General features: G+C 46.0%; 2 protein-coding genes across 4 annotated transcripts in view; one reads left to right on the plus strand and one right to left on the minus strand.

The window, feature by feature from the left end:
• LOC118421677 (ras-specific guanine nucleotide-releasing factor RalGPS2-like) overlaps positions 1–3680 on the minus strand; it is a 93935-nt gene extending 90255 nt beyond the window's left edge. The window contains exons 1-5 of one of the 3 annotated variants that reach the window (XM_035829125.1): positions 3250–3680; positions 1205–1412; positions 929–1051; positions 659–709; positions 459–542 (exon numbers count right to left, since the gene is read on the minus strand). In XM_035829125.1, the coding sequence (XP_035685018.1) occupies positions 459–542; positions 659–709; positions 929–1051; positions 1205–1351 (405 nt within the window). In that variant the 5' untranslated portion in view covers positions 1352–1412; positions 3250–3680. The remainder of the gene's footprint in view (positions 1–458; positions 543–658; positions 710–928; positions 1052–1204; positions 1413–3249) is intronic. The other 2 variants (XM_035829126.1, XM_035829127.1) reach the window with 2 other exon arrangements.
• A 219-nt stretch (positions 3681–3899) lies between these two features.
• Positions 3900–15516, plus strand: LOC118422048. Its single transcript, XM_035829553.1, has 4 exons — positions 3900–4359; positions 12635–12792; positions 13673–13867; positions 15003–15516. Exons 2-4 carry the CDS (start codon positions 12668–12670, stop codon positions 15514–15516), a joined length of 834 nt encoding a protein of 277 aa, XP_035685446.1. The 5' UTR covers positions 3900–4359; positions 12635–12667.
• The last annotated feature ends 489 nt before the right edge of the window (positions 15517–16005 follow it).

The raw sequence follows: 16005 nt of genomic DNA on the forward strand, positions 1-16005 counted from the left end.
GTCAGGTTAGGCAAGGTCAGGTCAGGCAAAGCAAGTTTAGGTCAGGCAAGGTCAGGTAAGACAAGGTCAAACCAAGCAAGATCAGGTCAAGCAAGGTCAGGTCAGGCAAGGTCAGTTGTAAAATAGGTCAATCAAGTTGCAAGAGGTTTTCTGGTTAGTTCACGTACATTTCATGGATGACTCATTGTACTCATTAATAACAGGAACAAACTACTCAAATGGAACCGATCAGTGCCCTTGTCCAAAATCATAAAATAAGTACCTGCCAAAAATGAGGAAATACCCTGAAGTTTAAACAACTTTACACTCTATTAAAAACACACATATATATATATATATATATATATATATATATATATATATATATATTTATATATATATATATATATATATATATATATATATATATATGGTTTAATATCATGCTCATGTTTATGACATTGGAAAGTGACACTTACATGGTTAAATCTCCTGGTCATATTTACAACATTGGGGCAGTGCCGAACTTTCTCCTTAGTATTCCACGCACAGCTAAGTAGTTCCTGAAACAACAAACAGCAAATAGTAAACAACAAGAAAAATGTGGTCTCAACCTGACTCAGTTGAAAAAGTTGAGGAAATCTCAGAGGAGGCCGACTAGAGAGATTGAGTAGCTCACCTCGGGACTTATGGCTTTGAAGACTGGCAAATCCAGCAGCGAGATCTGGGACTGAAAAATGGAAAACAGCAATAACATAATCATGGTGACAACTGACGATGGTAACCATGGTGACGACAATGGTAACCATGGTGATGTTGGACTGACAATGGTAACCATGGTGATGGTAAACAAGGAAAATTCCAGCACCTCCTATTCACTAACACACCCCCACTGACAAACACCCCCCTAAAATCAGCCCCCCCCCTAAAATAAGCCCGCCGTACTCACAGCGAACTCCTCAGGCGAGACTTTGAGCGCGTCGAACACGACGGCATCGTAGCTCTTCAGTCTCGGGAGGGTCCAGCGCGTCCCGGAGTCTCGCTGACTCAGCGAGTCTGCACTGTGGCTGCTCTGTAAACACAAACAATAAACACAAACATTCTACACTGTGTTTTTTCTGTAAATAAGAAAAATAAGCAATAAACAAAACTGGCAGTTTTGTACACACAAACAATAAACATTCCAAGGAACCTGAAGTTTTTTAATGGTATTGAAGATGCTTACATGTACGTCTGACACCTTGAGGTAACGTTCGGGCGATGACCTCCCATGGTCGGGGTCGTCGCTATGGTAACCATTGGCGAGCCTGTCCGGCGGCGAGTCAGGCGAGTCATCGTAGTGGAGCGGCAGGTGCGGCAGCTGGCAGTCCATGGTGCTTCCTGGGAACTCACTAACTAACTAACAAACATCCATCTCTGACGTCCCTCTGGCCCTGAAACACACAAGCATCATCATCATCACTGGTACTGAGGGAACTTACTAACTAACTAACAAACATCTCTGTCGTCCCTCTGGCCCTGAAACACACAAGAATCATCATCATCACTGGTACTGAGGGAACTAACTAACTAACTAACTAACATACCTGGCCCTCTAGCACACGAGAAGATCATCATCATCACCACTCAGTGCAGTGCAGTCTGGCATTGTCTGTTATCTGCTGCTATCCACTGAGCCCCTCCCACTTGCAGCAAGGTCCCTCTCAACTGTTCTTTTCCAAGGAAACATCCCTTATATATAAATTTCTCTTTAACTTTAAGTCATGTTTAGGGACTTTAGATAGTTACAGAGAATGTCTGATCTATTCCTATTCCACCATCATCCCTGCTGGCAACCAGGGAGAAATAGCAACACTGGTGAGCTGCAGGCACAACTACACAACTATACATGGTACCGGTACATGGCAGAATCACAGGAACAGGAACCTTAGTAAACTTCTCAGTTGTACCTCACTGTTACAGGCAAGGAAAGCAGAACTGGGTATAGACCTGATCATACATGGGGAGACAGGTTAGGGTTGTACTGCAGCTTTACAAGTTAAATTACAACCCATAACAGTAACAGCACATGGTCAGATATTTACTGTAATAATTTGCATCTCTGCAAAGCTGTGTAAGGTTGAAGAGCGCTCAGTGGGCCAGGTGAGAGGTGCAGGTGGTGAAATAAACAAGAACACATGCCATATTACTATTCATCTCATTACTATTACTTCTATAGAACTTCTTAATTTGCAAGTTCTAATTTGTCCGAGGGCTAATTGCAACATGAAACATACAGTATATGGAAAATAATAGTATCCGATGTGAATGGTGGACCCAAAAAAGGAAATTTCAAGCAAATCAACTCTGTGAAGTGTTTAGTAACAGTTTACAAACATCGCTTTACTTCTCAGTTTCAGCTCAATCTCTCTGAATTAGTCTAATCCCCAGGCAGATCTACCGGTGGCACAAGGAGTTCAGCTGGCAAAGGCGTGTTCTGAAACACCGGGGCTCAGTCAGAAAACTCCTTGGACTAGATTAGACCTCTCCACAAAGTTAGAATTCCTGATTAATTATCTTTATCATATTGAAATACGCCAAAAAGTAGTTACTCAAGCAACTGGATATGGTTTTGAAAAACCATATCCAGTTGCTTGAGTAACTACTTTTTGGCGTATCTTATTACCTGGATGTCTAACCTACATCGACGCATATTGAAATAGTTTGAATTTGAGGCAAATGTGACATACGGATTACGGAGTCCTCTACCACTCAACATGTTACTTTCTGCAAAGTAAATATGACAATAATTTGCCTCAGGGTTTTATAGGAGTCAGTGTGCCTCACCTCGCCTCCCTTCAGTTTTGTGTGTTGCTGTTTCTCTGTGTTGGTTTCCTGTGCACACCACAGTTGTAGTCCATTCAAGTGGGGAGGGGGTTAGGGGGAGGGGTTAGGGATTAGGGGGGTAGTGTTGAGGATATCTTGGTGTACCTTACAGGTACCTCCTTGCCGTAAATCGTGACGTTCTCATCAGATGTGCTGTTTACCTGTGACAGGTGTAGTCCGTTCCCTTCAGGTAGGGAGGGGGGATAGGGAGGGGGTAGGGAGGAGGGTAGGGAGGGGGGGTAGGGAGGGGGTTAGGAGGAGGGGGTTAGGAGGAGAGGGTTAGGGGCAGAGGCTGGTGTTCAGGATAATTTACTCAGTGTGCCTTGCCCCAGTTGCTGAGAAAGTTACAATCGTCTGTCCCCTTCAGGTGGGGAGGGGGGCGGGGAGTGGCTAGGTGTGCCTTACCTCCTTCCCGTGTGTCGTCGTTCTGCGGTGCTGTTTTCCTGAGAAAGTTGTGGTCCGTTCCCTTCAGGTGGGGAGGGGGGCAGGATTCACACCTCAGCACAGGCCGAGCCTGACGCGACGTCCTGTCATTGTTCCCGCCGGCTTAAACACACAATTACGTCACACCTCCTACATTACGGACACGTGCGTGCGTGCAACACTTAAGACACGCCCTCCTGCACGTCTTGAGGCCCTCTCCGAGCGAAGACGCAGCTCTAAAGTTTGCTAGAGAACAGATAACCCGGCTAAACCTGACATCAGCACGGCCGCCTGACCAAAACATCAACACCACACTTTCCGTGACGTCACCACCTCCTGTGCACACGTCCCGTTCCATATCGGAGGGAATCAGTCATGGCAGAGGAGATGGCGACATCATGACATTGCAGTGACGTCTTCTCTAAATCAGGCTGTCTTTTGGGCGCTTTTCTTTTTCTATATGTCAGTGCCCAGAGTATATGAGAGATATTAATAAATGACGAGGAAGAATACAGGGCCAAGATTGCAGCGCCAAGTGATGGTTCACAGATTGGTATTTCAACGTCCCTCGGCCTGAGGTCCAAGGAATCCATGTTATTTCGACTTTTAAACATCTCCAGTTTGGTACATGGTCATGCCTGCTGATGTTTTTGTCAGAGAAACGATGTATGACTTGATAGAGCCTCCTTGGTCTGACACGTGAGAATAAATTCACAATAACAGAGTCAATAAATTGCCAGTGGTTTCAGGTGCTCTTGGTAAGTTACAGGCATGTAAGTTACGCGTGTAAAGGGTTGGTAAACACCATTCAGCCAGCAAAAACTCAAAACTGCTTATTTCCCTGCACCCCCTTTCCCTGAAAGACAGCATTGACTGTTTCCTGCAGTGAATCGTGTGGAGTAAATTACCACCCGAAAATCCCAAATGACCAGGAGTCTCGCGAATTCTCGCTCTCCGCATTGCGAGAAAAGGCGAGATTTCCCGGAGGATCCGAGACTCGCCTTTGCTTCATCACCGCTCAGGACACGGCCCTGAACCTGCTGTTCATCTGTGATTTCTGCGGCATCTACCGGGCAGAGGCGCACAGAACAGGTACGGCTCTTCTCCCCTCCCCCCGGGCTGCTCCCCACGGGGTGGGGACGTGTGTCCGCGCGCCCTGTGTGAGTGCGGGCGGGCTGTGTAGTTAGGCCGTGCGGCCGACATGTCTGCTGCTGCCCGTTCATTCATTCTGGTCGCGTACAGTGATGCGGCGGGGCAGATGGCCCATACAGCCGCCAGATTCTCCCAGATTAGTGCAAACCGTGTTTTCCCCACCCGATCCGGCCCTCCCAAATTTCCTCCTGACGACATAGCGGCTCGTCTGCCAATAATCATCATTATTGATCTTCTGTATCAGACGCATCCGCAGCTCCACTTTCACTGGTATTAATTTTTAATAGGCCGCGGAAAAGGGAAATATTATCGCTGAGCTTGTTCGCAGGCCGTGCCAGAGTGCGTACGAGCCTTTGTGCCGGACTGCGCCAGGCCGGCGGGTTGGTGATTCCGCCATGCAGGTGGCTGTATGGGATCCCAGTGGGGCAGCAGCATGCAAATCACATCACTGCCGCAATTACTGCACAGATCAATGGATCACGCTTAACAACATGTCTGTGCTGTGGACATGTCAGATCCATGGACCACACGTAACAACATGTCTGTGCTGTGGACATGTCAGATCCATGGACCACACTAAACAACATGTCTGCTGTGGACATGTCAGATCCATGGATCCCACTAAACAACATGTCTGTGCTGTGGACATGTCAGATCCATGGACCACACTAAACAACATGTCTGTGCTGTGGACATGTCAGATCCATGGATCACACTAAACAACATGTCTGTGCTGTGGACATGTCAGATCCATGAACCACACTAAACAACATGTCTGCTGTGGACATGTCAGATCCATGGACCACACTAAACAACATGTCTGCTGTGGACATGTCTGATCCATGGACCACACTAAACAACATGTCTGTGCTGTGGACATGTCAGATCCATGGACCACACTAAACAACATGTCTGTGCTGTGGACATGTCAGATCCATGGACCACACTAAACAACATGTCTGTGCTGTGGACATGTCAGATCCATGGACCACACTAAACAACATGTCTGTGCTGTGGACATGCCAGATCCATGGACCACGCTAAACAACATGTCTGTGCTGTGGACATGTCAGATCCATGGACCACACTAAACAACATGTCTGCTGTGGACATGTCAGATCCATGGACCACACTAAACAACATGTCTGTGCTGTGGACATGTCAGATCCATGGATCACGCTAAACAACATGTCTGTGCTGTGGACATGTCAGATCCATGGAGCACACTAAACAACGTGTCTGCTGTGGACATGTCAGATCCATGGATCACGCTAAACAACATGTCTGTGCTGTGGACATGTCAGATCCATGGATCACGCTAAACAACATGTCTGTGCTGTGGACATGTCAGATCCATGGACCACACTAAACAACATGTCTGTGCTGTGGACATGTCAGATCCATGGATCACGCTAAACAACATGTCTGTGCTGTGGACATGTCAGATCCATGGATCACGCTAAACAACATGTCTGTGCTGTGGACATGTCAGATCCATGGAGCACACTAAACAACGTGTCTGCTGTGGACATGTCAGATCCATGGACCACACTAAACAACATGTCTGTGCTGTGAACATGTCAGATCCATGGAGCACACTAAACGGCATGTCTGCTGTGGATATGTCAGATCCATGGATCACACTAAACAACATGTCTGTGCTGTGGACATGTCAGATCCATGGAGCACACTAAACAACATGTCTGTGCTGTGGACATGTCTGATCCATGGAGCACACTACTAGTAAACAACATGTCTGCTGTGGACATGTCAGATCCATGGACCATGTGTACGTAACAACATGTCTGCTGTGGACATGTCAGATCCATGGACCACACTACTAGTAAACAACATGTCTTATTTTCGGAACATGTCTCTGCTGTAGACATATCAGACTCACAGGTGTGTATGTCAATATCTGTGCTGTAGACATATCGGAGGTGTGTTTCCCAGTCCATCTTGTACGTCTGTGCTGTAGACATGTCAGAGGTGTGTTTCCCAGTCTGTGCTGTAGACATGTCAGAGGTGTGTTTCCCAGTCCATCATGTACGTCTGTGCTGTAGACATGTCAGAGGTGTGTTTCCCAGTCTGTGCTGTAGACATGTCAGAGGTGTGTTTCCCAGTCCATCATGTACGTCTGTGCTGTAGACATGTCAGAGGTGTGTTTCCCAGTCCATCATGTATAGTGTGCACTAGAGGTGTGTTTCCCTGTCCACCATGTATGTGCAGTAGAGGTGTGTTTCCCAGTCCATCATGTATAGTGTGCACTAGAGGTGTGTTTCCCAGTCCATCATGTAACATCTATTATCATAATACCGTCACGTTTACGACGATTTCTCTAGCCTGATTTGACAAATTGTCAACGCATCATTTTCTCCAGTTACATGTTGCTGTTATAGCTTACCCTTGCCACTTCTTCTGTGTAACTTTTCTGTCACTCTTGTCCTGCTAAAAGTGTAATATTTTAATCGTAACACACCGCGGAATTACACGGAGAACGGGCGCGTGGTTGGGAGGGGGTTAAAAATACCGGCAGGAAGAGACAAGGCACAATTAACTGTCGCTATGTACCTTAATACATCCTCTGATGTTCCTTCCTTTTCTGTTAGTAAATGCATAAAACATATGAGCATACTAAATGTCATGAGAAAATGGACGTATACTGTCAAAAATTTTCATTTAACTTTTGTCCGTCACAACCGCTATGACGTACACTTTACTGCTAGCGTAGATATAAAAATGGCGGAAAATGGCTGCGTACGTTCAATTTTGCCCATTCAGCCGTAGATCCGGGCTATTATGCAACGGTTCTTCACACTTTAACACGAGTTGTAGGTCACCAATTCAAGATTGTTGTTGAATCATGTTCGTCTTGTGCCGTGAGCATGTGTAAATATGATCTACAAATCTGGCAATGAATGTGACAGTGTGTTCGTCCCACGACGAGCTGCCTGTCCCGAAAAAGATCCTGAAAACTTTTGGCCTTGTTGTCTTCGAATGCATTGTTATCGATGCTTTGTAAATGATGTATTGGACACCCAGATGTCTGAAGTGTGCATACCTCAGAAATAACTATTGTTGCATGTGTAGATCTCTTTAAATTCCATTATTTTTAATCTGCCGGTATAAGTCTTAATGCCGGTATTATGCCAATGCATGTTATAGTGTGCAAATTACACTCGCACACATACTATACAGGGATGGTTGCAACCTTCCCTGTATATTACTAGTATGTGTGCGGTGTAGTTTGCAACCGTCCCTACAGTACAGTATGTGTACGAGTGTAATTTGCAACCATCCCTGTATAGTATGTGTACGAGTGTAATTTGCAACCATCCCTGTATAGTATGTGTGCGAGTGTAATTTGCAACCATCCCTGTATAGTATATGTACGAGTATAATTTGCAACCATCCCTGTATAGTATGTGAAAGAGTGTAATTTTCTACCATCCCTGTATAGTATGTGTACGAGTGTAATTTGCAACCATCCCTGTATAGTATGTGTGCGAGTGTAATTTGCAACCATCCCCGTATAGTATGTGTACTAGTGTAATTTGCAACCATCCCTGTATAGTATGTGTACGAGTATAATTTGAAACCATCCATGTATAGTATGTGTACGAGTATAATTTGAAACCATCCCTGTATAGTATGTGTAAGAGTGTAATTTGAAACCTTCCCTGTCCGTCATGTATAAAATCACGCTCCCTGTTTGCTCACTAAATCCATCATCCCAATGCAATATTCCAAATATGTCGTTGTGAGTAGATTAGCGCTGGCCCAATATTTAGTCAGGCGTTGTTGTAAGCTGCTTGTCAGTCTGGCTCCAAATCAGCTTCTGTATGACATCACCCCTGAGGGTCTGCATGGGGGAGTCCAGAACTGCTGCTTCAGCCTGGCTCCAAATCATCTTCTGTATGACATCACCCCTGAGGGTCTGCATGGGGGAGTCCAGAACTGCTGCTTCAGCCTGGCTCCAAATCAGCTTCTGTATGACATCACCCCTGAGGGTCTGCATGGGGGAGTCCAGAACTGCTGCTTCAGCCTGGCTCCAAATCAGCTTCTGTATGACATCACACCTGAGGGTCTGTATGGGGGAGTCCACAACAGCCTGTCTTGCTTCAAATGCTCTTAAGTATGACATCAACTCTGAGGGTCTGCATGGGAGAGTCCAGAACTGCTGGTCCTCGGATCTGAATGATTGCGCAGCTGTGAGCATCCAGCATGTAAGGTGTGAAACTGCCGCTTGAGCCCCACTATTGCCTCCACCTTCCGGAGCACACTGTAAGTCTGGAAACTTTTGCTGTGGTTTTATGGTCACGGTGACCTCTCCACTGCAGTGATGTCACCGCGAGTATAAACCTTTGTGTGGCTGCTGCAGTTCTGCCTGCAGGAACCTACAGGACCCGACAGTGGTCATTAAGGCAGTCATCCATCACTTTCTGCCTGCTGCTGTTGGGTTCCTGAATCACAGCCCAGCTGTCAATCACAGCTGTCAATCACAGCCCAGCTGTCAATCATAGCCCAGCTGTCAATCACAGCACAGCTGTCACTCAGGGCAGGAAGTAGGTCTGAGAGCTAATCCAGATTTAAGGGGGGGGGGGGTCAGATGCAGTCTACCTGCTCAGCACCACAGAGGGCGTCTCTCCAAGCAGAGGTTTGTTGTGATGCTGTTATAAGCTTCTGTTCAACATCCAGCCTTTTATGACAGTCTGCCAGTACCAGGCCAGCTGTGAGAAAACAGGACAACCCACCTCTGCTTGGAGTTCTATCTTAACTGAACTTGATTAATGTTGGGCACATAGCTATGTCCATCCCTTCAAATCTAGACTATAGTGAGGGTCTGCAATTGTCTGCACCTCTGGGGGCACCTCTGATAAAGCTGAATTCAGACGAATCCCCTAAAAAAATGACACACTCAAAATATAAGGGATGGCTGCTGAATTACATGGTGGCCTTGCTACGAATTACGGAAATGAAATGGCTTTGCCAAAAATAACAGGAAATCAACTTGGCTGCCTATTGCCTCTCAGAAATTAAGGGATATTCAGGCCCTCCATATGATATACATGTGAGTAACTGACACTAACACAGCCACATAGCCAGGCTTCAGCCTTGTGCCACTATGTAGCTGTATTTGACACCAAACTCTCCCGTAACACCAGGGATAGGATATCAGGGTAATATCATAGCTCTACGGTCCAAAAGTAGGCTGACAGCTCATTTGCCATGTATAACTGACACTCAGTCATACAGTCAGGACTGCAAACAGGATTCATTTATAGTTTATACATGTTATACATTTACGTGGCTGCCTGTGACACAGAAGATTTTTTATTATTATTAGAGGCTTTGGAATCAAGAACATGTTATGGCAGTGTTGTGCCCCCTCCATGGTGCAGAGGAATGGTATGGCCCATAGTGATGACACCATACCCCAGGGGGTCGTGCCATTCTCCCAGGGGGGTGTCCTGCCCTATAAGGGGAAGTGATATCAGCAGGCCAGCAGGCGGTGACAGATGGGTTAGGCTCCTGCTGGGCAGCCGGAAACTTAAACATTTATCACACATTTCTCACTTATGTCTCACACATATCTTACAGATCATACTGACTATAAGAAAACAGGAAACATTTCTCACACATTTCTCACTTATGTCTCACACATTTCTCACTTATGTCTCACACATTTCTCACTTATGTGTCACACATTTCTCACACATCAAACTGGCCTATAATAAAACAGGAAACATCACACATTTTTCACTTATGTCACAGTCACATCAAACAGGAAACATTTCTCACACATTTATCACACACGTCTCGCACATGTCTCACACACGTCTCGCACATGTCTCGTACAATTCTCACACATTTATCACTTATGTCTCACACATTTATCACTTATGTCTCACACATTTATCACTTATGTCTCACACATTTATCACACATCATACTGACTATTATAAAACAGGAAACATTTTTCACACATTTCTCACACGTCTCACACATGTCTCGTACAATTCTCACACATTTATCACTTGTGTCTCACACATTTATCACTTATGTCTCACACATATCTCACACATCATACTGACTATTATAAAACAGGAAACATTTTTCACACATTTCTCACACACGTCTCACACATTTCTCATACAATTTATACTGACTATAAGAAAACAGGAAACATGTATCTCACATTTCTTACTTATGTGTCACACATATCTTACAGATCAAACTGACTATAATAAAACAGGTAACATGTCCCTCACATTTCTCACACACGTCTCACACATATCTCACACATCAAACTGACTATAAGAAAACAGGAAACATGTCTCACACATTTCTTGCAATGTATTTCTCACACCTTTTGTACACACCATACTGGTCTATATGATAAATTTTTACACATTAAACATGGTCTATAAATAAGTATAATAAAACATGAGAAATCATTTCATACACATCAAACCGGTCTGTAATAAAACATGAGGAAACATAATTCCTACACACCAAACTCAGCAGGTCTAGAATAAAACGGGAAACATCTCTCACACATCAAGCTGGTCTGTAATAAAACATCGATTTTTGTATGTGTTTCTTTTCTTTCTTTTTTTTTAGATTTGAGTGTGCACAACCACTTGTGTTATTGTAGAGCTGTGACCCCACAGATACATGATTACAGTAGCACACTCAGGGAATACTTCAGCTGGTTTATTACGGAGCTTTGACTCTACTCATACATTACAGTACTCTCCAAGCAGAGGTTAGGCTGTTTTTGATGATTGTTTAGTCGTTTTTATCAGGCTTTCTATTTTGTATTGTATCTAGTATTGTCAAAAGCTAACAGGCCCGGAGCCTTAAACCTCTGCTTGGAGACTAACATTACAGCAGCACACAGGGAATACTTCAGCTGGTTTATTATGGAACGGTGACCCTACAGATTACTGTACCATAGCACACAGGGAATATCATGGAACGGTGACCCTACAGATTCTATAGCACACAGGGAATATCATGGAAAGGTGACCCTACAGATTACTGTAGCACATAGGGAATATCATGGAACGGTGACCCTACAGATACTGTAGCACACAGGGAATATCATGGAACGGTGACCCTACAGATTCTATAGCACACAGGGAATATCATGGAACGGTGACCCTACAGATTCTATAGCACATAGGGAATATCATGGAACGGTGACCATACAGATACTGTAGCACATAGGAAAATGATTATGGAGCGCTCTACAGGTACATTAAAGTAGCGCACAGGGAATACTCAATCCTTGATCTAAGCCACAGGTGGAGCACTTCACGCTACATTCACTGCAACTCTTCCTTCTCACAACAACGCTCGCTCGCAAATCAAGTGGAATCTGGCTCATTATGGGTGCTGACTGACGTCAGTGCTAATTGCTGATTCCATAACGAGGGTCCAATTTTGGTTCATCAAGCCAGAGAGTGAGTGAGGGCGGCGCAGATTGCAGTCTTCTAACCTGTAATTTTAGTTTTGCTGCAACTTGCCGAAGACAGGTGGTTACTTTGCTCTGTCCACAACCTGCTGAATTCCATGGGTGAAAATGCTGCCTGTGGCAACCTTCTCAACTAACTTTTTGGCACATCCAACCCCCCCTCCCATTAGTTTCGCTGCAACTTGCCGAAGATAGGTCACCATGCTTTTTTTGCTCTGTCTTCAACCTGCTGGATTCCATGGGTGAAAAGGCTGCCTGTGGCAACCTTCTCAACTATATACTTAACTTTTTGGCACCCCCAACCCCACATTAGTATAAACTCCATGGATGACTCCACAGTCAAAATCTCTACAGTGTGTGAGATTAGATGCCAGGGTGGGATCAGCGGATATCGGAGTGTGCTGGGTGGGCAGACCTACAAGACCAGTTGCTGACTGCTCAGTATAAATGATGATGTCTGTAGCTTTACATCCCTTCTGTTTGAGAATAACCGGGCGTGTCAACCATGGGCCTGCCGCCGCAGCCTTACCCCAGTGACAAGAAGGTTCCAGAAAGTCCATTCTTCCCTGTTATTGAAGACTATTAAAACATGCTCTAGATGGGTTAGAGTTGGAGTTAAATTGTCATTATTGTCCATTCTTCCCTGTTACACTGACTATTAGCTATATTATAAAGCTACATGCTGCAGTTGGGGTAGAGTTGGAGTTAAATACTATCTCTGTTATTCTGTTCCAGACATAGCTACATGCTGTACACCCCCCTGCTATAATGGCGTGTTCGGCCTCGCCTGGCGGAGTGGCCGAGATGAGCGAGGCGTTTCGCGAGCGTTCCCGTAAAGAACGAGAGAAGCTGCGGACCAGCCTGGCGGAGCAGCTGGCCTGGGACATGATGAGGTCAGAACCTGCAAACTTTGTTATAGGGTAAACATGTAAACATCAACATGTAAACATCAACATGTAAACATCAACATGTAAACATCAACATGTAAACATCAACATGTAAACATAAACATGGAAACATAAACATTGAAACATAAACATGTAAACATCAACATGTAAACATCAACATGTAAACATAAACATGGAAACATAAACGTGGAAACATCAACATGTAAACATAAACATTGAAACATAAACATGTAAACATCAACATGTAAACATCAACATGTAAACATCAACATGTAAACATAAACATGGAAACATAAACATGGAAACAAAAACATGGAAACACAAACATGCAAACACAAACATGTCAACACAAACATGTCAACATAAACATGTAAACACAAACATGTAAACATAAACATGTAAACACAAACACGGAAACATGTAAACATAAACTTGGAAACATAAACATGGAAATACAAACATGGAAACACAACATGAAAACACAAACATGGAAACACAAACATGGAAACACAAATGTAAACATAAACATGTAAACACATAATGTAAACATAAACATGGAAACACAAACATGGAAACATAAGCATGGAAACACAAACATGGAAACACAAACATGGAAACACAAAAATGGGAACACAATAACATGCAAACACAATCATTTTTTTGTAAACACAAACATGGAAACAAAATATGTACCCGGGTCACCCCTTGAATTGTAATGTTGTTGATCCCCCGAAGTGTAATGTTTTTGTTATCTCCCCCCCCCCCTGAAGTGTAATGTTGTCCCCCCTAAAGTGTAATGTTGTCCCCCCTGAAGTGTAATATTGCCCACCCTGAAGTGTAATGTTTAATGTTGTTCCCCCTGCAGACTTTACGAGGAGGCGCAGACAGTGGATACCCAGTTCCTGGTGTCGGGTGTCCAGTTTCCCGCGCACCGCGCCGTCCTGCGCGCCCGGCTGCCCCAGCTCAGTGACAAGTTCCTGCCGTGCCACGCCCCCGGCACCGTTGCCATGGTTCCCGTCTTCAAACATGTCAAACACGACGAGTTCAAGGATCTGCTGCTGTAAGTACTTTCTATTATGATCTGGGTGGGGTGGGGTGGGGTGTCGGGAGAAGCTGCAGTAGTGGATAGACCTGTAGCCTCTAACCTTTGCCCTTTGTCCCACAGCTCGGTGTACACCGGGGAGGATCTGAGTTTGTGTCGGGAGAAGCTGCAGAAGTGGATAGACCTGTAACCTCTGACCTTTGCCCTTTGTCCCACAGCTCGGTGTACGCCGGGGAGGATCTGAGTTTGTGTCGGGAGAAGCTGCAGTAGTGGATAGACCTGTAACCTCTAACCTTTGCCCTTTGTCCCACAGCTCGTTGTACACCGCGGAGGATCTGAGTTCGTGTCGGGAGAAGCTGCAGAAGTGGATAGACTTGTAACCTCTGACCTTTGCTCTTTGTCCCACAGCTCGGTGTACACCGGGGAGGATCTGAGTTCGTGTCGGGAGAAGCTGCAGAAGTGGATAGACTTGTAACCTCTGACCTTTGCTCTTTGTCCCACAGCTCGGTGTACACTGGGGAGGATCTCGGCGCGTGTCGGGAGAAGCTGCAGAAGTGGATAGACTTATAACCTCTGACCTTTGTCCCACAGCTCGGTGTACACCGGGGAGGATCGAGTTTGTGTCGGGAGAAGCTGCAGAAGTGGATAGACTTGTAACCTCTGACCTTTGTCCCACAGCTCAGTGTACACCGGGGAGGATCTGAGTTTGTGTCGGGAGAAGATGCAGAAGTGGATAGACTTGTAACCTCTGACCTTTGCCCTTTGTCCCACAGCTCGGTGTACACCGGGGAGGATCTGAGTTTGTGTTGGGAGAAGCTGCAGAAGTTGATAGACTTGTAACCTCTGACCTTTGCCCTTTGTCCCACAGCTCGGTGTACACCGGGGAGGATCTGAGTTTGTGTCGGGAGAAGCTGCAGAAGTGGATAGACTTGTAACCTCTGACCTTTGCCCTTTGTCCCACAGCTCGGTGTACGCCGGGGAGGATCTGAGTTTGTGTCGGGAGAAGCTGCAGTAGTGGATAGACCTGTAACCTCTAACCTTTGCCCTTTGTCCCACAGCTCGTTGTACACCGCGGAGGATCTGAGTTCGTGTCGGGAGAAGCTGCAGAAGTGGATAGACTTGTAACCTCTGACCTTTGCTCTTTGTCCCACAGCTCGGTGTACACCGGGGAGGATCTGAGCCCATGTCGGGAGAAGCTGCAGAAGTGGATAGACCTGTACGGCAGTGGCGACACCCTCCGAGAGGCGAGTCTGAGCGTTATATCCGAGATAGACGAGGAGATCGGCGTGGAGTCCGTTGCAGACATTCCTGACGAGAACGCTAACCCCGCCGACGCCCGGCAACCAGCTGACGCCCGGCAACTGGACGGTAGTGACTCCGGCATCTCTCCGGAGGGGAGTGCTGCAGTGCATGCTGGGACTGTGCAGGGGAAGGATTCTGGGATTGTTCCTCCCGTCAACGGTAACCTTGCCGACCACAGCGAGAGCCAATCAGATCTGGACGATGATGATGACTCCTCCTCCACAGCTACTTACTCCAGCGAGGACTCTTCTGAGTCTGGGAGCTACAATGTGGAGGATGGGGGCCACTCGGACCTTTCGCTGGACAGTCTGGGGGGCAAGAAGCACGATGTGGCGGGGAGCACTATCCTGGAGGTACGTACATAAACAAACAAACAAACACCAGGTACACGCACATGTACGGGGGCCACTCGGACCCTGCACTGGACAGTCTGGGGGGCAAGAAGCACGATGTGGCCGGGAGCACTATTCTGGAGGTACGGACATAAACAAACAAACAAACAAACACCAGGTACACACACATGTACGGGGGCCACTCGGACCCTTCGCTAGACAGTCTGGGGGGCAAGAAGCACGATGTGGCGGGGAGCACTATCCTGGAGGTAGGTACCTAAACAAACAAACAAACAAACACTAGGTACACACACAGGTACGGGGGCCACTCGGACCTTTCGCTAGACAGCTTGGGGGGCAAGAAGCATGATGTGGCCGGGAGCACTATCCTGGAGGTACGTACATAAACAAACAACAAACAAACACCAAGTACCCGCACCATGTTCGGGGGTCACTCGGACCCTTCACTGGACTGTCTGTGGGTAAGAAAGCACTATGTTGCCGGGAGCACCATCCTGGAGG

This window comes from Branchiostoma floridae, chromosome 8 (assembly GCF_000003815.2).
Source record: "Branchiostoma floridae strain S238N-H82 chromosome 8, Bfl_VNyyK, whole genome shotgun sequence".
Taxonomy (NCBI): domain Eukaryota; kingdom Metazoa; phylum Chordata; class Leptocardii; order Amphioxiformes; family Branchiostomatidae; genus Branchiostoma; species Branchiostoma floridae.

Coding starts and splice junctions, on each gene's coding strand:
- LOC118422048 (XM_035829553.1), top strand. CDS start 12,668: ATGGCGTGTTCGGCCTCGCCTGGCGGAGTGGCCGAGATGAGCGAGGCG. Junction 12,793..13,672: donor CTGGCCTGGGACATGATGAG/GTCAGAACCTGC, acceptor TTCCCCCTGCAG/ACTTTACGAGGAGGCGCAGA. Junction 13,868..15,002: donor GAGTTCAAGGATCTGCTGCT/GTAAGTACTTTC, acceptor TTTGTCCCACAG/CTCGGTGTACACCGGGGAGG.